Here is a 23186-nt window from a genome sequence, read left to right as displayed (position 1 = left end):
AATAGTCAGTGCTGTGACAGCATAGGTGTCAACCTTGGGGAAGATAATAGAAGTGGCCCTAATCTTTTTATTATCATGGGGATATTCTCCATTGCAGCGGTCGAGTTAATGCATTTTCACTCCTGGTAGCCACAACATTTCTCCGTGGTTGCATCGCTATGCGTGAGGATGGGCTATTCTGGGCTTTTCCATGGGCAGAATACAGAGGCGCATGCATTTTAACATGGGTTTTGAAGTTAACACTTCGGGTGTAGAATATGGCTCCCTGTAAAGGTTCTTCCCAAATAAACCTCAAAAAGGATTTTACTCTCCCATCCTATTCCATACTGCGGGCTGGAGTGTCAGCCCTACTGAGGCCTATAAGCAAGTGGAGTAACTGTCAAGCCAATCAATTACCACATCTCAGGAAATGCTCTCCTAACAACACTAAATATCAGCTGCCTTGCCTCAACCTGAAAATGTGGCTGGATCGCCAATGTCAGCGCACACCGGGCATATTTCACTAACATTTCAAATCTTTGCACATTTACCAGCCCCAAAGAGAACCCAAGATAAGCTCAGTTCCTTCCCTGTTCCTTCAGTGCCACTAACTTTAATAGGTTGGCAATTTTTAAATCAAAGGAAGATCTCCCCTTCAACTGCATGAACTGTTTTGTTTCATCAAGTATATTAAACTGTCAAATCTCTGTACATTCTCAAAACGACTGGAGAATTTCAGATAATAATGTTACTTTATTTACAACATTCAGGTTTCAGCAACATGACTTGATTCTGAAAATGCAGAGCAATTTTCAATCCTGGAGGGAATTTCTAAGAGCTAATCTCCATAAAAATTAAATATATATCTGTATCTTCCTGTTTGGCTTCAACATGTGCTGGGGAAGGAATAAAACAGAGAGTTGTGGCTTTATCAGTGAACCATTTTGAGCAAATGTACTGTGCTCAGTAAGAGCCCAGCAACAGTTCTGGGAAACGCAGCAGGAGTCCAAGCATGAGTGCGAAGAGCTGCAACTCTTTATGTTCACCTCCCCTGATTATTCAGATTTGGGGCATATCTTATGCAGAAAGTAGAATGATTACAAAATAATATATTCAGCTCTGACTTCTCTTTACTATTTAATCAACAATGACACTCCATCCCCATTCTGTCAATTTCACCCTCAGTAATGGCACAGCCCCCATCTAGCAAGGGTTCTAAGCACGTGCCTAAACTTTAGTACGTGAACAGTCCTACGGTTCAAAGTGCTTAGTTCTCTACTGCTTCTCTCCAGTCCCGTGGCAGTGCAGATCCACGGAAGTGAGTGGGGCTCAAAATTAGGCATGTACACAGCTAGAGCCAGACTTACTGCACACACAGTCCCGAAACAAACGGGACTCATGGGGTGAAATCCTGGCCCCACTGATATCACTGGGAGATGGACCATTGAATTTAACGGAGCCAGGATGTCACTTGTATAATGGAGTAAGTCACTACCAGAAATGCCCCAAAATGGCAGCTTATGTTAAGTTCCTACTTGTGTAAGCATTTGGAGGTTCAGGGCCTGCAAGCCCTCACTACTCTTTACCTTGCACCAGCAGTCCCATTGACGTCAGCACCCATGTACTTTAAAATTGGCCTTCTCAATAATGCAAACACATCATGTAGGGCTACAAACAATTCTCATTATTTTTGTTTGCTTTCCTCACAGCATTTTCAACACTTATATAAATGCATCCCAACCCTCGCCTCTAAAAGTCCTTTTATTATGAACGCATTACAATAATGAATTGCCAAGAGATCAAAACCGTATCTAATTAGTTCAACTCTGATCCGGGCTCAAACTTTGATGCAGCTTTCTTTAAAACAGGGACACACAGTGTCAACCACCCCAAAAGCACAGAGAGGCACAAATATGTGCCAAAAAAAAAAGGCAGTGCCAGGCATCAAAAAAAGTTCATCCCACAATGATTTGGGGGCTGTTTGAAAATAAACATGTTCATTGTGCAACAAAGTCATACATCATTTTGCAAATTTCTATCAGCATGACTGTTCTATGAGTAAAAAAGGAAAATATCTTGAAATCAGCTCTCCCCCTGAAATGAAAATCTCTTCTTATTTTACATTGTTCCCTGCCCAAAATAGCTTGCAGTTCTTATATGCTTATATAGTATATGCTTATGTAGTATACAACACAGTGGGGTTGTGATCCTGAATGAGTTCTGTAGATGCCACTGGAATAGAGATAAATCTAATGGAGGGATGATGATATACAAAACCTTAGAATGCATCTAGTTGGGGTTGGTGCATGTAGTTGGGGGTTGGTCCTGCTTTTGCGGGGGGTGGTCTGTACTCAATGACCTCCTGAGGTCTCTTTCAGCCCTATGATTGTATGATCTACATAGCAGGGCTTAACTCGAGATAAGCTAAGCAAATTGAGCCACGTCAATTGTGTAGCTTATTTTGAAATAGCTTATTTCAAAATTGGGAGCATCTACACAGCACTTATTTTGAAACAGAGCACTCTTCCTCTGACTTCCCTTACTCCTTGTTCAATGAGGGTTACAGGAGTCAGAGTAAGAAGTCCTGCAGCTTGACAGTATTTTGACGTTATTTCAAAATAACTGCCTGCTGTGTAGACGCGGAGAAATGTTGCTGTGTAGATGAACCCTTACTGAGATAAGACAAGGGCCAATTCCCAATGAAGTCAACAGAAAGCTTTCCATAGTCTTTCAGTGAGAGCTGTATCTAATCTTTAAGGGACTTATCTTAATTAACTACTCGTGAATTAGCTTTTCTGAAAACCAGGCCCTTTTAGGGTATCCCAAAAACCAGAAGCATCCAAAATCACCACTCATCTGTGAAAATATAGGCACCAGTTTTTTGAGTGCATTTGATTCTGCTAACTTTTTTTCTCCAGGCTTTTCCATACAATCATCTCAGCTATTGGCAAGCAACAATTCCACCTCACAAGTGGATTACTTATAAAATATGTCAGCACTTTTATTCTGAATTAAAGTGGTCTTAATATGGCTTAGTTTAATTCACTTATAAACTGAATTAAGGCCACTTTAATTCTAATTATGACTATCCACACAGAGGTTTAAAGTAGCCTTAATTCAGTGTGAAAGTGAGTTAAACTCAGCTGAATGAAGGCCACTTTAATACTGAAGAAAAGTGTCCACGCAGATATTTAGTGTGGATTAATTAATCCATTTAAAATTCACACTTTTTGTTAGTTCAGATTTATTTCTCTGTATGTCCCTGTGTAAAAAGGGCAAAGCTAGAAGCCTGGAGTCATCTATCACTTATTCTCACACACTCCCTGTATCGGTACTATGAATGCACACACACGTACAATGGTAATTAATTAACACAGAACAAAGCTTCAATGGCATTTTCTCAAAACATGCTGAACTGAGGAGGAAGCATAAAGGATATGTTGACTGGAAAAAGACTTCCCACTCCCCATCAAGGGATAAAAGCTGCTAAAATTACTCTACCTAGTGATTACAAAGATTTGTCTTTCATGCCTTAATAGTTTTAATCAATTTGTGTTACTAGAAGACAAATTAATTGAATGTTTGGTTTACTCCATGGCATCTGAGGGTGGCTTTAGGCTAAATCTGCCCATAAAACAAACCTTTCTCTTCACAAAGATACAAGCCAACTTTGGGGGTGGAGTGACCTCCGCACCATAGAATGTGCCTGGGCCAAATGCTCCAGTCCGTTACACCAGCTCATCTCTGCTCAAAGCAGTGGAGTGAATTATGTAGATGTAAACCCAGCCGACGGAGGATGCATGCCTGTGTGTCAATCTGCAGGCCAATAAATAAGTAGCAGAACTTCATTAGCCCCTGGTTTGCACCCTGCATGGTCGTTTGCCCCAGTGCAAAATGGACGTAAAATGTAAAAAGTTGGAATTTTCCACTCAACGTTTATGTGGACACAGGAGTGGAATCGCTTTAACTGTGCCACGAGAGGGAAAGTACAGCTCCCTTAGGGTATGTCTGCATGACAATCAGACCCACCCGCTCACCCGGCCACGTGGCTCGGGGGCAGGGGTGGAACCACAGTGAGAGTTAGGGGAAGGGGAGTGGAGAGGGCTGGGGCAAGGTCACTCTGCTTCCTGCTGCCACCAGTGAATACGGGGGCAGGCCTGACCCCTGCTGCTGGCAGCAGCCCCCTGCTAATCCCCACCTCTCTGTCCCCAGAAGGGAGCTGAGGAGCAGTCCAAGCTGCCCCAACTCCGACCCTCCTTGAGCACCCTCCAACACGCCCTCCGAAAGCCCTCAACCCCAGCCCAGCGTCCCCAGAACTCACACCCTAACCCCCAGACCAGAGCCCTTCCTCACACCTGGAGGCCCCCTCCTCTACCACAACCCCCTCATGCCCTGCCACCCCAGAGATCTTTCACACCAACTCGCTAGCCCAACCTTGAATCGCTCAACTCCAACCCCACCCTAGAGCCCACACTGCCCCCAGCCAGTGCTCTCATACTTCTGCACCCAAGTCTCTGCCCCAGCCTTGAACTCCCGCCCGCACTCAGAACCCTTTGGTCCCACTCCTGCCTCATGAATGTTGTTCTGTGCGCCAATATGCAGGTGCTATGTCACACATCACCTCTGTGTTGCACAGCCCCTCCACATAAGAAAAATAATTCCACTCCAGGGTGGGAAAAATTAGAGGGAACACTGGCAGGGACAGCCTAGTCAATAGGCAGACCGGGGGTCAAATTTGGACCTCCACATGCTTATGAATGGATCAGAAAATCTTATTTACGTATCGTTATTTTTGTATTATTTTCTCTGAAGTCAGGACCTGGACTAATGCTATGGCCAAGAAATTTGAACTCTGAAAATAAATAACTGATTACCCCTATGTGGCTTCCTATGTAACAAGCTAGCTACCTCAAAGCCGGCATGTCTGCATTCACACCTCCTGCTTGCAACATGGGCACAATTGTATCAGTATAAAGGTGCACATGCTACAAAATACAGCTTATCCCCATATGAAAAGGAGAAGGCGCTGCAGGTCTAAGGACTCTTTGCGGTGGTATAACTGAATCCACACTTGGGGTTGGACCAGTATAGTTATTTCAGAGAAAAACTAAACCCCTGCATCCATAACCTGTTATTTATACAGGCACAAAAACTGGGTGAAACCTGCATTATAACAGAAGTAGAACTTAACTTGAGTTGAAACTAAGGGTGTGTCTAGACTACAGGGTTTTGTCAACAAAAGTGGACTTTTGTCGACAAAACTATACCTGCATCTACACTGCCCCTGAGTTTTGTCGACATAAGGTCTGTCAGCCTTTTGACGACAGAGTTCTGTTGACAGAAGGTATTATTGCATCTACACTGACCTTTGCGTCTGCACTGTCATGTCGACAAAGCGGCTTGCTTTGTTGACAGAACTGGATGTAGTCTAGACGCTCTTTGGCGACAGAAGCTTTGTCGACAGTATCTGCTGACAAAACTTCTGTCGACAAAAGCCTGTTGTCTAGACGTGCCCTAAGACTGGTTGCGGTGGAAAGGGGTTTTACGGTGAATCTAAATGCACTGGGGTCAGAGCTGTGCAAAGTATCTTTAGTGTAAATGAGAACTAGTCCCATAATCACTTTATTAACTACCGTGGGTTTTTTACACCACTCTGGCAGTACCAACGGGCCTTCAATGGAAATAAACATAATTACATAAGGCCCCAAATGTAAATGAGAATCAGAGCTTTTCTTGATGCCTGGGACAGCTGTAAAAATGGTCTAAGCACACACGTCACACCATCAAAGGCTCATCCACCTGCACATCTATGTGCATGATCTATGCCATCATGGTATTCACACTCCTCAGCAATTGTTGGGAGTGGGGGGCCATATCCACACTGACCAAACTGGCCTAGTTAGCACTGATCCTCCACTAGATAAGGTAACACTCTGTGCTCACCGGGGCAGAGGAGCCATCCGGCATGGCCATTCAAAATGGCGTCTTCAAAATGGCAGCGGCCAGAAGGAGCTTAATGTGGCCAAAAAAGCCTTTAAACACATTTCTTAAAGGGGCAGTCTTTTTTGTTTTGTTTTGTTTTGCTCAACAACTTCACGCTGTATCCACTGCTATTCTGTCCGGAATGAGTTGGCCACTCCTTTGCTAGAATATTCATGCTGCCTCTGTAATTTCCACTCCAGTGCATCTGACAAAGTGGGTTGACTGAATCAACCAATTAGTCTTTCAGGTGCCACAGGACTCCGCGTTGTTTTTGTAGAAACAGACTAATACAGCGACGCCTCTGAGACTTGTTATACTGCTGTAATTCCAGTGAGCTTAGCAATGTCCTGATAATTGACAGTAGCGTAACTGAGATCAGAATCTGCTCACAAGGTACAAACCGGAGAGAATTCTTCCATTCAGTATCCCCTGAACATCTAAGGTGCTGAACTTGAATCCCTAGGGGAAGACTCTGTCCCCTTTGGCATCTATTTCAGATCTGTGCTTGCTAGTAATGTGACATACAATACTGACTTTCTATAGGCCCACTGGATGGTCACTTGGGACTGGTTTCCCTGTTCATATTTAGCAGCAGAATTCTGATTTCTTCCCCCACACACCCACAACCCATAATAATTAGACCAGATATGACACTGAGAGCTTCCTTTGGAAAAAAAAATATGTCCTTTGGAAACTAATTTTTGAATTCCCAGCTCAAAGGCACTAAGCTTCTCTATTCACTTTGTAAATTAACACACACACAGAGAGAGAGAGAGAGAGAGGGAGAGAGAGAGCGAGTGAAAAGTAAAATAAGAACTGTTCTTACTTTCTTGGAGCAAAATTCAGAGCACTTCTCCACCGTCAAATTGGACTGTATCAAAGAGGCTGGGAAGGTGACTGTTAAATTTTCTGGAGCTCTAAAACATCCTCGATAGATAACATTCCTCCCTGCAGGGATATGAAATAGGTTTCTCTTGAGAAAACAGCATCCATATTAGCCTGCCTCTATCACAAAGGACAATAATCATTCTGAATCTTTAAAAAAATTCTCCATATATATGTATTTTCAGAGTACTTTAGAAATGAGAGACATAGAGAGAAAGAGCCTGGGAAAATGTGCTGCAAATCCTGCTATACAGAAAGGAACCCATCCCTTTAGCCCTGTAGTAACTATTGAAAGTAGCGCTGCAGAGAAAAATTTAAATTAAATTCTGCTGGTGGAGGGCTCTGCCATTGTTTGTGAGCCCGTTTTCTTTTGAAGATATTTTCCCCCTGAAAGGCTTAAAAGCCCGGATAAAATCTACAAAGCTTCCCATGATTTGCACCAGAAAAGAAATGGAATTTAAATGAGTTTCAGAAGCCACCTTTAGGGACCCACCTTTCTGCCCATCTGTTCAGTTACTAAGACATCCCCCTTCCCATTCTCTTGCATTCTTTTCAGATCAGAGGAATTCATTGCAGCCTTCAAAATCTAAACTTAGCTTTTACAGGTCATTCAGGGAAAATGCATGCTCTTTGCTCAAATCCTGAAGGCCAGATTCTGATCTCTATTGCACCAATATAAATGCTTAGGAATTACAAAGATCAGTAGAGTTTCTCTGTATTAACAGCTGAATAATGAGATCAGAATTTGGCCTTGAGTCCGACTAGCACTTACAATGCAGTGTTCCTTACTTACTGTACAAGGACAAATGTCCCCTTGAAAAGTTGTCCTGGAAATACATTAGCCTAGTTATACAAGTGGCTTTTCTACTCTTGGAGGTCAGTGATGATGATACAGAAAGTAGTATCTGACTAACCCAGTCATCTAACGATAATACCTACATTTTTACGTCACTTTTAATTCCTAGGTCTCAACTCACTTTAAAAAGGAGGCAAATATTCTTCCCATTCTATTGATGGGGAAACTGAGACACAGAGAAGTGAAGCAACTTGCACAAGCTCATTCAGCAAGACCTGGGAATTTAACTCTGAGTTCTAGTCCAGTGCTCTGTTGACTACACAATAATGTGTCTAGCAAAACAGCCAGTAAATGGACAAATCTAGTTAATGTCAACTTGAACTAATAGTTATAGTTTGGGGCTCTGAAGAGATTTATATGCATATGACTGTATGACAACATGACCTAAATTCCAATTTCAGAGTAAATCTATAGATTTCCATGGAGTTGCTCCACAGTGGTAAAGGAGTATATTTGAATAGAATCTGGACCCTAGAATTTTACATTTCTTAGTGGGAGAAAGAAATCAGATATTCAGTCCCTAAGATATACTTTTTAAGATGATGTGTTTGTTTCCCATTAGAGATTTGAAGAGATCACTTTGCCTTTATCATCTAACTCACCCCAAATCTTTTGCACATAAAATCATAGATGTTTAAGACCAAAGAGACCATTCAACCATCTAACCCATATAGCACAGATCAAAGAATTTCATACAGTTACCCTATACTGAGTCCAATAACTTGTGCCTGACTAAAATATCTCTTCCATAAGCATTCAGTCTTGATTTGAATATTTAAGATATGGAGAATCTACCACTTCAGAGGATAATCACTCTGTTTAAAATGTGTTCTTTATTTCCAATGTGAATTTGTCTGTCTTTATCTTCCAGCCTTTAGTTCTTAATGTGCCTTTCTCCATTAGATTAAAGAGCCCTTTAGTATCCAGTATTATCTCACCATGAGCTTATTTCTCCATGGTAGCTTTACATCATAATCAAATCACCTCTTGATCTTTTTGATAAGCTAAACAGTTGCGTTGCATCTCAACAGCATATAGTGATCATCTTAAAAAGCATCATGTATCAACAGGTATCACACTGAGCCAGCTCCTGTTTTAAATACTAGAAAACAGTAAATTGTGGGCAGGAGACTGCTCCAGCCCTGCGGGTCCCACCGTGGATTGGGGGAGGGGTGTGCTCCAGCCTGTTGTAGCCTCCATCTATAGTGGGTGGGTGGGGCGCTCTAGCTCCTGCTCCTCCCCCATTTGCCCCTGTTTAATTGGTTAATAAACTAAACTGGATTTTACATCCCTACGCCAGAAACCATTCTGAAATATCTGGTACCACATACTGATCTTGCAATGGAAACCACTACGTTCAAAGAACTGAATGATTTTTTTTTTAATGATGATATTTTCAAAGTGAGCTACAGGATACGGAGGCCCAACTACTGTTAGAAATGAATAGGAAAACTGGGTGTCCAAATGGCACAGGACAGATGAAAAATTCCCAGGCAAACCATATCTTTTTGTTTATATTTTTTTCAGGAAGAAACAAAATGAGTTCAGTATGCCACAAAAAAAAAAAAAAAAAAAAAAAAAAACCCTAAGTCTAAAGATGTAATCAACAGGAAGAAGGAACCAAGGAATAAAACAGAAAGTGAGTTGAAGAAATATACTTTGCACTTAAGAGTAGAAGGTGGGAAGCAGGATATACATGGACATGATTAGATTACAGGAGGCAGCGAGTTTTGATCCATTCTATTCTATGTAGACTTTTTATAGCACTGTAGTATATGAGCCCTCTCCATTAGAGCATTAAGTGACATGAGTAAGATCTGTTGTGTGGTTCATTTTCTCTCTTATCCTTGCCCCTAGAGAACTGCACAGGTAGTGCAGCTTTGGAGTTTATTTTTAAATGTCCACACTTCTCTGTGTTTATACATGGGAGGGTGGGTTGAAGAAATACACTTTGCACTTAGGGTAGAAGATGGAGAGATTAGGGATGGTTCCCCACTTCTGTGGGTGTTCACCCTCAGTCTGGAATCAGGCCCTGATAAAGTCTGGCTTCTGCAGAGATGTGTGTACCCTTATGGTGGATTTTGACCTCACTCACATATGTGTAGGGTCTTATATCCCACTTGTGACATTACTGATAATCTATACCACCAAGACAAGAGGTTCTGGTCCAGCATTTATGCATGTGAGTGGCTTTATTTCTCACCACTCCCATGGTACTTGTCTTGTCTTTAACTCCGTGTTTTCATTGCTGCATTTAAAGACAAATCAAGTCAATATCCTATGCTAGATCTCTCTTTGTCAACACTTAGGCCAGGTCCACACTAACAGGAAAGGTCAAATCAAGATACACAACTCCAGCTACGTCAGTTATATAGCTGAAGGCCACGTGCCTTGATTCAAGTTTCCCCACAATCCCCACAGCAGGAGGCCAATGAGAACAAACACTCTTACCTTTCTCTTCACGAGAGCAGGAGTACAGGATGCCGAGGGGAAGGAAGGGAACCCTCTGAGTTTGATTTAGCAGGTCTTAAGTAGACTCGCTAATTCAAACTTCAAAAGATTGATTGTGGCAGCGTCAATCTTCCGAATCTTCTGCTGAGTGAAGACATGGCTATAACAGTTTAAAGTGAAGTCGTGGCTGCACTTTATACTGAAATTATAGCCATGGCACATTTGCTGGGAGATAGTTCTCCCAGAACTCTATGTAAACCATCTCCATGCTGGGGACAGCTAACAGCACTGGAAGCTGAGCTACAGCTCTCAGTGCTGTAGCCTGGATCACAATGCTGTATCCTGCTGTGCTCGAGCATGGGGTGTGTGTGTTTTTCAGAAAATTACAGTGCTGTAAAGTGCCAGTGTGGACTTAGCCTAATGTCTCCTAGGAGCAATTTATTTTATTCCAGTAAAGAAGCTGCATCTGCATGCCATGGTTCTTGATATGCTGTGTGTGGTTGGCTATTTAAAGTCATAGAACACTAGGACTGGAAGGGACCTCAAAGGGTCATCAAATTCAGTCCCCTGCTGTCACGGCAGGACCAAACATAGTCCAGATCCCTGACATATGTTTATCTAACTTGCTCTTGAATATCTACAACGAGGGAGATTCTACAACCTCCCCAGCCAATTTATTCCAGTGTTTAACCACCCTGACAGGAAGCTTTTCCTGATGTCCAACCTAAATCTTTCTTGCTGCAATTGAAGTCCCTTGCTTCTTGTCCTATTCTCAGATATTAAGGAGAATAATTTTTCTCCCTTCTCCTTGTAGCATTCTTTTAGATATTTGAAAGCTGCTAGGATACCAGTGCTCAGTAGGGCTTTGTCTACACTGCAGGGGTTTTGTGCAAGAAGCTTTTTGCAGAAGAGATCTTGTGCAAGAAGTTTTTGCGGAAAAGCGTGTCCACACCTCAAAAGTGCGTCCACACTGCATGGCCACTCTTGCACAAGAAAGCTCTGATGGCCATTCGCTGAATGGCCATCAGAGCACCTGTGTTTTTTCTTTTTGTGTGAGAAACCTCTGCAGAGCATCCACACATTCTTTTTTGCGCAAGAGCTGTAGCACAAAAAGGAGTTATTCCTTGAAGGGAGATTAATAAGTCTACTGGCAAAAGCCTTCTGCCCTATTGATTTTCTGTATTTTTTATTGCGCAAAAATGCGTTTGAGGTGTGGACGCTCCATCAGTTTTTGCACAAAAACCTTGTAGTGTAGAAATAGCCTAGTTGACGATCTTATTGTGTGATCTCAATGTACCATCACTATTGCATTGTCCCATTTCAGTACAGAATGGTACCACTAAGACTCGCACATGCATAAATGTGGGGTGGGAGGAAAGGGCAGGTGGAAAGAGGAAAATAAAAAGAACATCAGGAAAAGAAAAACAGAGACTCCAGAGAACGACAGCAGTAAAGACAGCAAGTTCTGGGATTCCATACTGAATCCTCCCACATGCCTCCAAAAATCCAATTAAAAGATGAACTGTTTCTCCTCCTACCGCAGTAGCATAACTATTTCTTAGGAGCAGTGCCTTTTTTGTGATGGTCCCGGCACCTCCAGTCAGAGTTTACCTGGTAAGAACAAAGCGTACCGTCACCTCTGTATGCAAGTGTCCAACAGTTGGCTGGGCTGCATGTCTTAAAGGGGCTGCATCTCTTAAAAGGGCAATGCCAGCTCCACCCCGGCTTTTTTTGTTGTTGTTTTTTTTGGCTCAACAACTTTTCCCCTAGAGTACCGACACCTTTTTTTTTTTTTTTTTAATAAACAAAAAAAGCACTGCTTAGGAGCATTAGAAAAGCACCTGGAGGCTTCATTGTGCTCAGCACTGCACAAAACAGATGATTCCCCAGAGCTTTCAATCAGCTTCCCTCTATGCAAACATGCCAAGGTGCATCACACCAGATGATTATAAAGAACACCCCTCGTACATGCCTATGTTACAAAGCTAGAACTGGGCCCTTTTAAATTGTTGGGCCTTGGGATAATTGCTCCTTTTGCCTCCTCTCCTCCCCGCCCTCACCCCCACACCCCTCCCCGCCCTCCCATCAGTGGGCCTGGGCAAGGCTTAACTTGCAAAACCAAAGATAGGACTGGTAAGGAGTTTGCTTGGCCAGTTAATTGACTGGGCTGGTAGGCAGCTGCCACACTGTCTTGCACCAGCTGATCCCTGTTATGCTGAGACAGAGAAAGAGGTCGTAACGGGGTAATTTACATTTCTGGACCTCCCTAGAAAGCATCACAGCAACTCCCACGCAGAGCGGTACACTCCTCTGCCATAGTTCTTTGTTCCTCTAACCAGTGATACCCTTAAAGATTATCTGGAACCTTAACACAGGATATAGCACCAGCTACATTTCAGGAAGATCTTACATATGGGGTTACTCAAGACATGTGCAAGCAAAATAATACAAGCTGGGGGAGAAAGAAGTCTCCCTAGAATCAGACTGTAACAAACAGCATCAAAACACCCCAAACAAACAAAAAAATCAATCCCCACCACTACAGAAGATTCCTTACCACCCATGATGCTCTTGAAAGACTCATTGCTTGCCACCAATTCCCACATTAATATTGTATTCATGGAACCAAAGTTCTGTGAATCTCTGGAGAATCCTATCACATCTGATATGGAGCAGAGCTTATACCTAGATTCTCAAGGGACTGGAGCACAGCAGGATTTCAATGGGACCATTCAAAGAGTAAGATCTTACTTAAGGTGAGCAAAGGCATCCCAATCTGTCTTTTAGACATCAGTTGCCAATACATAATTCACTAAAGCTTAAAAAAAACTTTAAAAAGTAATTCTAGCCTTTCCAGTGAAATATCACTACATGTACACACGATCTCTCTCTGGCTACGTCTAAACTGCATCCCTCTGTCGACAGAAGGATGCAAATCAAGCACATCAAAATTGCTAATGAAGCAGGGATTTAAATATCCCACACCTCATTAGCATAGACAAGGCCGCTGCTTTTTTTTTAAACGGAGTTTTTTTGGAAAAAAACAGCAGTCTAGATGCAGATCTGTCGAAAATAAAGCCTTTTTCAACAGAGCCTGTATTCTTCAAAAAAAATGAGGTTTACAGGATCTGTCGGAAAAGGCTTTATTTTCAACAGATCCGCGTCTAGACTGCCGTTTTTTTTGAAAAACCTCCATTTCGAAAAAAAAGCGACAGCCATGTTTATGCTAATGAGGCATGGGATATTTAAATCCCTGCTTCATTAGCAATTTGGATGTGCCTAATCTACATCTCTCTGTCGACAGAGAGGTGTAGTCTAGACATACCCTCTCTCTCAAACACACACACACATACAAACACACACACACACTTCCTGCAGAACTAAAAAGTGATGCAAATCCTGGGAAGACTGCCAAGGTGCCTCTCAGCCCGACATTAGCAAATTTAGGTCTGTGTACCTGTGATGGATAATTAATGTGTAGCAACGTGCATTATTGTACAAATCTTGACTTTTCTTTCACCGTCTATGCTGAGGTTCTCATTGCTTTGTCCTCGGCAAATATCCACGTTAGGGAATCAGAAAGTTTGTAAAAGCAAAGCCTGCTCAGCTGCTTAGACATGTATGTGGTTTGTGTTTTATCTCTTTTATCTCCCATGATACATCCTAACTGAATGGCAAACAATACAAGCATTGGCTCTAAATTAGGAAACCGCACCGCCAACCCCATCTACTACGAAAATAGGTGTTCTTTAGGAACTAAGAAATCTTTGTGTGATATCATTACCAGCTCCCATCTAGAGGAGACAGAGCCATATTGCTCTACCCCTGGAAACAGAAGTGTATTGATTTTGTTGAAGAGAGACACTGGGCAAGAATGGCACATATATTTCATCTGCCATTTGCTTAAGAAAGGCCAAGTTTTCTAAATGTCTAATATACTTACATTTTGCTCTGTGATAATGAATGCAACACAGATTTTTTTTTGCCGATGAAATCTTGTTGAGGTGACAGTCATAAGGCACTATATTTTACTGGTTCCCATGGTAACCCAAACTCTTTATTGAGCAACTCTGATGCAACTGAGTCAGATGCTTCACGCTTCTCCTAACTGGCCAGTGGAGCTATCATCCTAGCTGAGGCAGATACTTCTACCAAGCCACAAGTGGACAGCATGGCCCAGATCCTCAAAGGTTTAGGTGCAATGTTCCCTCTAATTCTGGCCAACCATATGCAGAATAAATTTTGTTTTCTGCACTGAGGCATGTGCAGATGTGCACCACCAGCAGAAACACCTGCTATGTGGTCTGCTAATCAGCTGGGTGGCATTTGATTCTCTCTTTGGTGGCTGCCTAAGGGCTCAGCTTGACAGGGAACAACACTGATTAGGCACCTCACTCTTATTAAAAATCAATGGCTATGTCTAGACTACATCCCTTTTTCGTAAAAGGGATGTAAATTAGACGTATTGCAATTGCTAATGAAGCGGGGATTTAAATCTTGGTTCATTAGCATAAAAATGGCTGCCGCTTTTTTCGGCATGGAGCTTTGCAGGAGAAAAGCACCAGTCTAGACGCTGATCTTGCGGAAAATAAAGCCTTTTCTGAAAGATCCCTTATCCCTTATTTCAAGAGGGATAAGGGATCTTTCAGAAAAGGCTTTATTTTCTGCAAGTTCAGCGTCTAGACTGGTGCTTTTCTCCGGCAAAGCTCCGTGCCAAAAAAAAACGGCAGCCATTTTTATGCTAATGAAATGGGAGAGATTTAAATCCCCGCTTCATTAGCAATTGCGATACATCTAATTTACATTCCTTTTACGAAAAAGGGATGTAGTCTAGACATAGCCTGAATGTCTTATCCTGAGTGGGAGAAAATATTCATCAAATTGCTTTGCTACTTACTGCGTTTGGCCCCAGCCCGGAGCTCCTCCACCCTGTACACAGACAGCCTGTTCACCCCTCCACAGATGGAACCTTTTTCTCCTTTACATTCATTGTTGCACTCTTCCTGCTTTGCAATAGTTACTGGGAGCGTGTTCCCACAGTAACATTCTGCGCCATACTCTAAGCCAGCATAGGTGTAAGCCCTGCAGGGAGAAAGCAATGTCTTGAATACAGCTGACCCATTCCAAAAGTTACTCAGCCCAGTTGGCAAACTTAAAAACAAATCTTTTAGATGCAAACTATCCACAGTGCTGCTTTCCCCTGTCCCCACACAAACACACGCAAAATGTGTCTCTAGGGCTACGTCTAGACTACAGGCTTCTTGCGCAAGAAGCTTTTTTTGGAAGAGATCTTCTGAAAAAACTTCTTGCGGAAGACGGCACCCACACTGCAAAAGCGCATTGAAAAAACAATGCACTTTTTCAAAAGATAGCGTCCAGACTGACTGGAAGTTATCTCGCATGTAAGCAGTGATTGCTATGGACATAATGGCCACCAGAGCACCTGTGCTTTTTCCTCTTCCCTCTTCTTCCAAAAAAACTCCCTCTTCCCCGTTCACACACACTTTTTTGCGAAAGAGGTCTTTCGCAAAAAAGGCGTTCTTCCTCATAGAATGAGGATTACCAATACCACAAAAACTCCTCTGTTCTTTCGATTTACTTGGGAAAGAACGCAATTGCAGTGTGGATGTTCCTCAAGATTTGTCAGAAAAACATCCATTTCTCTGACAAAACTCTGTAGTGTATATATACACTAGGGGATAAGGCGGCAACCATTAAAAAAAAGTCAATATTAATGCGGCATGTCAGGGACAGGAAAGAAGAGCAGAATAACATTTCCAGTTGAAAGTAAACAGGGGACTTTGTGAGGAAGGATGGAATGATCCCAAGAGGCAGTTTGACCAATGGATTCTATTTTAACACCCCAGCTTTTCAAAGACGTTCTAAGGACGTATTAACATTCATATTTTCCCAGGATTTCATTTTCATGTCTTATGAAAGTAACCCCCCAATGGCACATTGACCTTAAGACTCTGCTGGGTATTAGTTCAGTAGTGTCATCCACGGAATCACAGCACCATGTCATGAAACATCTGTGTCTGTTGCAGGTTTCGCATCTAAACATTGATCAGGCCTGAGGCTGTTTAGAATGGCAGATGCGATGGCATCGCAGCTCAAGCGAGATGGGTCCCAGCCCAAGCAAAACATTTCAGCTCCTTTTTGTAAAGTATTTGACCATTTAGAGCGGCACAAAAAGTGTATCTCTGAAGCTCTCTGAACTAGCCTTTAAAAGAAGCCATCTTTGATACATCAAGTGACTTTCAAATGGTCAAAACAAACACCTGGTATTACTTGAATTTTAGATTAAGGACTCGTTGTCTCTTTCAAGGTGCAAAAGTTATCCTCTGATTCCTGGTTCCAATGTGTGCTTCAGCAAACAGTTGCTATATAAAATAAGAAAACCCAATAATAAGCATGAACGGGCAATCTGCTTTGATTAGAGAGGTGTCAGTTAAAGATTTGAACATATGGGGTGGGTATGTAAGCTTAACATTTGCATGGATGTAGTCTAATTGGCAGTGCAAAATGATGGACTACAAATAGAAAGCCTTTGTCTCTTAAGGTGAAGAACTCTCTCTCGCTCACTCAAAGTCTCTTGCACACAACAAGGCCTTGTCTCCACTTATTGGGAAAATCGATGCTGAGAAGATCCATCTCCTGGGATTCAAATTAGCAAGTTTAGTAAGGACCCACTTAATCAACTGCTGATTGCATCCCTGTCAACTCCAGTACTCCACTAGTCAAAAGAAGTAAGGGAAGTCGATGGAAGAAACTTTCTGGTTGATCTGCCACAGTGAGGACACTGCGGAAATTCGAACTACATTATGTTGACTCCAGCTATGCTATTCACATAACCGGAACTGCTGTCTTAGTTTGACTTTTTTCTCCTAGTGTCAACGTGGCTTTAGACAGACACACACACACACAGCTATGAGACCATTGGGTATGATCTGAAGCTATGCTGACTAACATCAGCTGAGGGTTTGACTGATTATTCTTAAATATATTTCAAACAAGGATCAATGCAGTGCTTGTAAAGGGACTTACCACGTACACCACAAAAAAACAAACGTAAGAATTAATGGCTAATTCACAATGGTTGTTCAAGCAGAGCTGCATTATTACTTTCAGTATTATTTACGGTATCTGCTGCTTCAGCTATACTGCAGTCTGAATGTAACCTAATACCTTTTCATACTTTTCATCGCAATCAAAGAAGGATGGCTTTGTGGTTGTGCCACTGGACTGGGTATTCAGGGCATCTGGGGTTCATTTCCTAATTCTACCACCCATTGATTCTAGGACTTTAGGCAAGTCATTTAATCTCCCTGTGCTTCAATTCTCCATCTGTAAAATGGGGATAATAACTTTTCCTTTCTCCCACCCTTTGTCTGCCTTATCTAGGCATAAGGATCTTGTGCAAAACAGTGTTTTTGCGCAAAACGGAAAACCCTTTGCACAAAAGAAACAGCAGAAAATATGCTAATGATATCAGGACTCATGCTAATGAGTCCCTCATTAGAAAATTTTCTGCCACAAAAACTTGCAGTGTAGATGGAGCCTTAGAGAGAAAGTCAACTTAAGATAAGCAATTCTGGTTACGAGAATAGTGTAGCTGGAGTTGACATACTTTAAGTCAAACTTCTGCAGCGTTCCCATTGCGGGAGGTCAACAGGAGAAACTTTCCCATTGACTTTCCTTACTTCTTGAATACTGGGATCGACGGCAGTGCCATCAGCAATCTATTTAGCGGGTTCTTACGAGACCCGCTAAATCAAACCCCAGAGGATCTATCTCTTTGAGCCGCTCTGCAGTTAAGTATAGACAAGGACTTAGGAAGCAAGTGTGCCTGAGACACACTTCTGAGTCTCCATTCTTCTTTTGCTTTCTCTTGCCCCTAGGACCGGAGAGACTGGTGTAGAAGTACAAACCTGTACCTGCCATAAATTCTTACCACCACCCCTCATGCCAGTTCAGCTAATCTTACACCTCTGCTCCGAAGTTGAGGTAAACCAGGGAGTCATTTTTGCACCCAGACACAATGTTCCTGTCCATCTTATTTCCCATGTGCAAACTGTAGCTCACATTACAGTTTAGACCTCAAACTGGTCCAGTGAACATTTCCTGCATGATCTGTTCATTTCCATTCATCCAAGCAGTAATCCTGGGGAAGGACACTAACCCAAAATGGCTTTGCCACTGTAGCTAGGCAGGGGTGAAAAAGTCCCCTTCTTGCAGTGTTGCCAAGCAACCTTCTATTTGGAGGCATGAGGTAAACACCGTTTTCAATACTGTTTGTCTCCTCTTTAATATATGCACATTCTTCCCCCTTCTGAATGCAATTCTAAATTCCCTTTGTTATCGGAGAACAGATAAAAGTGCAGTGAAAAATCTCTCTTTACCTCTCAGCACAAGCTTCTTGACAATGAGATACTGTCATTTTTCTTAAGTCATAAAACACCGCTCCCTTCAGTGTCTTCTCCCTGGAATCATCACTGAAGCATCCAACATAAGTGCCTAAAGTACATGAAATAGCACAATAGTTAGAGATAATCTTACATTCTAGAACATTCAAGTGCAAATTCAAGGTCCTTCGTTAGACATGGCACTTTGATATTTGCTCAGGTAATAACAATAGGTTTGGTAGACTGAGCTGATACATAGACTAGTCATCTTGACATTCAACTCCCCTAAGGAATATTTGGTATTGGGGGGCAAAGTTAAGATTGGGCAATAGGGAGGCCAAATTGGGGGAGGGGGACCCACAGAAAGACCAGGAGATACCTGTGTGTGCCAGTGAGAGTTATATCTAGTTGGAGTTATTTGGGTAGGTGGGGAATAGACAGGTGATGGAAATATAGAGGGAAAGGAAACGTACCCACATAATTTATTTTAAAATGTAAGATCCTGCCTTCTCCGCCTGATGTTGTTCCGAGACCCTTGCACACCCCTTTCCTCCCTTCTGTAGTTCCTTTTGTCCATCACCCATGGCAACAGAGCCCTCCATCAGCCATCCCTGTTGCACCATTCCATGTCATCCTGTCCTGAGTCCTCACCACACTGCCGCATTTATTTCCCCTGCCCCTGTCTATGTTCCCAGCATCCTATCTCCTCTTCCATGCTGCCAGGACCAAGGCAAGCCCTCAGCACAAGTTATGGCAGCATCTAACTTGCACCTGCCTGTAACAGCCTCCTCTAGCCAAGAGCCCTTCTCATAGACACAAAGTAAAACAGCACTGCAGTTCATGCCCTTCTTTCTCTAGACTGTGCTTGGGCCTTCAGTGAGGGCAGGGAACTGGACTCGATGATCTCTTAAGGCCCCTTCCAGTTCTAGTGTTCTATGATTCTATAGCTACCCCACTTATATGAAGCAATAGCATTGGTCATCCTGGCCCTATGCCATCCTGGGATTTCCCTCTAGCCAGCTCACCTAGCTCTAACAGTTTTGTGATAGCAAACCATCTTCAGGGCAGCTGCAGCAATTGGTCAAGATCTGGCCCATGATGATCCTACAAAAGCCTGATCTAAAGTAGACCAGGCAGGTCATCTTAAGGTACATAACTCCAGCTACGCAAAATGCATTTTGCATAGCTGGAGTCAGTTAACCTTAAGCCAAGCTGTGGCAGCGTCCACACAGTGGGAAGCTGATGGGAGCAAATGCTCCCATTGGTTTCCCTTACTTCTTGAAGGAGGAGTATCGGACGCTGGCAGGAGCTGCCCTCAGCATTCGATTTACAGGTCTATACTAGACCTGCTAAATCGAATGCTAGAAGATTGATCTCCAGAGTGTTGATAGTCTGGTAAGCATAGACACGCCCAAAAAGAGTTAAGAAAAATGTTCAGAGTGAAGGGAAAGGATATTTTACAAATCCTGTGACTTAGAAAAAAACATAAAACTTCCCTGAAAAACTCCATCCTGGAATGAAATGAGAAGTTTAAGGAAGATAGGGATTTTTTTGGGGGGTGGGGTGGGGGGCAGGGGCGGGAGAATAGGTAGGGATGTAGACTGAGTTTGTAACAGAAAGGTAACTTTAGCCTCAACTACAGAGCTATTTGTCTGTCTAACCTACTGCACTATGCCCTCTCCCCATATCGCTATGACTGAGACATCTTATATGCATCTTGCTTTACTTGGCATACGAAAGCAAAATATCTCAGTTAGACTGCATCAAATATTGAGAATCTTGTCTTTTAGACGTCAGTAACAGACTCCTTGAAAAGCCTTTGTGACGTGATATATTGAAAAGAATTCACCGCTGGAAGAAATATGGAGATGCTTTATAACGTACAGCAACATGTATTTAAGTACATGGAAGCATTAAGGTATAAAGGATGAGAGTAAATTTGATTCTGGAGGCATCAATATTAAAATGGGAATATTAGAGGCTGCAAGTATCATGTGACCTGTAGACAGGAAGGGAAAATAAGATTAGAATTGATAAAATTCATACTGGGGAGTAATAAATCTAACTAAAGGAAAACAAAAAAACAAAAAGCTGCTCCACATGCTAATGGTGAATTCAGGGCTAGGAAAATAAACCCAACATTTCAATGGCACAAGCACCACAGTTGTTTCAAAGAACTGCATTGGTAATTTGCAAACATGCAATTAGAAAATTCACAAGCTGTGTCTCTATCTCCACAATAAGCTCTTAATGAGATGTGAGTTATGCACCTGCAGTAAGAATGTTCTGTATTTCACTGAAGCCTTTTGAGTTCACGGGCTTGATTCCACTCAGTTACCATTGAAAGTGTCACATGTGGGGCTCATGTCAAACTACGAGATAATGTAAGAGAATCTAAGTTATGTAAATTGCACCTGGTTCTAGCCCCTGAGGCAATTTCCGTCACTGTCAACTCCTTTAATTCTCTTATCTATTTATCAATATCAGCCTTAACCATAATGTTACAGGATCACTAGGACAACATAACTTCATGGAATAATATGTAATGAGACAGTAATTTCTGTTGAAGCCTTATGAGCTATTAAAAAGCATCCTGTAAGTATGCATTATTATTAACTGGGAATATTCTCTGTTGCTGGACAATACACCATATATTATTATTTGTATTAGAAGTAGTATTTGGGGGCCACATTGTGCTAGATGCTGTACAATTATCTGGAGAATACATTCTCTGCCCTGAAGAGCCTAGAATCCTAACAGACAAGAAAGTTAAAGGAAACAAAGGAGAAGTAACTTGCCCAAAGACATGCATCAAGTGAGTGACAAAGCTGGAAATTACAGCAGTGTGAATAACTGATTTTTTCAGTTATCTGGAAATTACAGAAAAATAGGGAGTAGGGGTAATTGTTGAGTTGACTCTGCTATGATTTTTTTTTCAAAATTTTTGTTATTGGTGTGGGAAAATAAAAGCCAAACAGTTCATTTTAATTTTGAGTTTTTAATTTTTTTAAACAAAAATTTGTAAACAAAGTCAATTTGAATTTAAAAAAAGCCATCTATTTTGATTTTGTGGAGGAAATGGGGGGGGGGGAGTTTTGACAAAAAATGTGTGCATGCTAAATAAATCTCTATATTTTGCCCCCAAAAAAAGTTTAATTGAAAAATGTTGCCCCTTCTAAAACCATGTCTAGTGCCCTAGATACAACATGACACAGCCTTCCTCTTTTAAATCAATTTTTTTCCAGGCCTACCAAAGTGGAGTAGAATGTATACTTTGAATAAGACCATCAGACCATCCTGGATACTGTGATGACCTCCATGGAAAGCAGACCTTTTGCTGGTTCTCTGCACCAGAGTAAAATTTTCCCCTCGGAGGTTTTTTTTTTTTTTTTAAATGAAGGTGTTGTGTTGACAGTATTTCCAGATCGAGGTTCCTTTACAATCCAAATGGCCAAACTGTTGCTCAGGAAACTCAGTCTGAGGTTTTTAAAGGTGCTTAAGTTGGTTTGGCCCATATCTCAACAGAGGCTTATGACCAGATCTGGGAGCCAGGTCCATTCTTTTGAGGATCTGGGCCTGAGCATCTTTTTTCCTTAGGGTTTTAAAGGGCTTAAAGGCCAGATTTTCAAAGGTATTCTGGTGCTTAAAGATGCAGCTAGGTGTCTAATGTTATCTCCAAAACCTACTTAAGTAGGTTATGTGCGTAACTTCCCACTGATGTATAACTGCTAACTTCCATAGCCTAGTGTTCCTGTGAAAATCCTTCGGTGTGCTAAAAATCTTATTTTTAAGGGGCAAAATAGCCTTGAAACCCTGGTCCTAGGTCACTGTCAAAAATGAGACTTAGGTGCTTTTGAAAATTCTACCCGATATCCTTTGTAAATTCTAGCCTTGTTGAACTATCAGCTCTTCAAGTTATTATATTAAAATGCATTGATGTTGAAAATATCCATAGAATTCATAAATGCCAATGCCAGAACCAGCCACTAATCTAGTGCCTTGCTGATGTTATAATTGCGAACTGAAAAGGAGCCAAGAGATTATTTATTGCTGCATCTCACTAGATTATGCACATATGAATATGCATCATTTGACTATTCAAATGAACATGAAGTGACAATATTAATAACAGCATTGTTAACAAGACTTTGGAAATTACACTCCATTAAAAATTAAACTTTCCATGTATATAGAGTGCTATTTTTTCCCCTCTCCTAGTAAACGTACTGGCTCTTTATTTCATTATGGATCCCTTCCAAGATATAATGAAATACTCAGTGATTATTATGCCTGCTGAAGTTTTAACTTCACGTAGTGATTTCCTTTCAATAAAATGTCTCATCGCCTTAAAGTGGCTGTTTTATTTGAATACTCCTCCATTCTCAGCTTCATACTGATAGCATGTGGGCTGCTCATAGGTTTAGCTGATGTGTCCACCCCACAACCACTCAAGCACTGTTTGAACAGCTACTAAGTCAAATCCTTGGTGAGCGTAGGTGGAATCACTGGATCCGAGATACTTAACGCTGTTCGGTTCTTTTTTGTCCCCCATCAACAGAATAGTTGAGAGCCTCACAATCTTCAATGTATTTATCCTCACAGCACCCCTCTGAGGTAGGGCAATGCTA

The 23186-nt window shown here is 41.9% G+C and overlaps 1 protein-coding gene across 1 annotated transcript in view; it reads right to left on the bottom strand.

Annotated features, from left to right (window-relative positions):
* The window catches only part of WSCD1 (WSC domain containing 1), a 69929-nt gene that overhangs the window by 19575 nt on the left and 27168 nt on the right, over window positions 1–23186 (bottom strand). The window contains exons 3-5 of the mRNA XM_006138563.4: window positions 18556–18670; window positions 15051–15235; window positions 6788–6909 (exon numbers count right to left, since the gene is read on the bottom strand). Coding sequence (XP_006138625.2) covers window positions 6788–6909; window positions 15051–15235; window positions 18556–18670 — 422 coding nt within the window. The remainder of the gene's footprint in view (window positions 1–6787; window positions 6910–15050; window positions 15236–18555; window positions 18671–23186) is intronic.

This window comes from Pelodiscus sinensis, chromosome 21 (genome assembly GCF_049634645.1).
Source record: "Pelodiscus sinensis isolate JC-2024 chromosome 21, ASM4963464v1, whole genome shotgun sequence".
Classification (NCBI taxonomy): Eukaryota; Metazoa; Chordata; order Testudines; family Trionychidae; genus Pelodiscus; species Pelodiscus sinensis.
The sequence above is the reverse complement of the archived record's forward strand: the minus strand, read 5'-3'. Positions and strand labels throughout refer to the sequence as shown.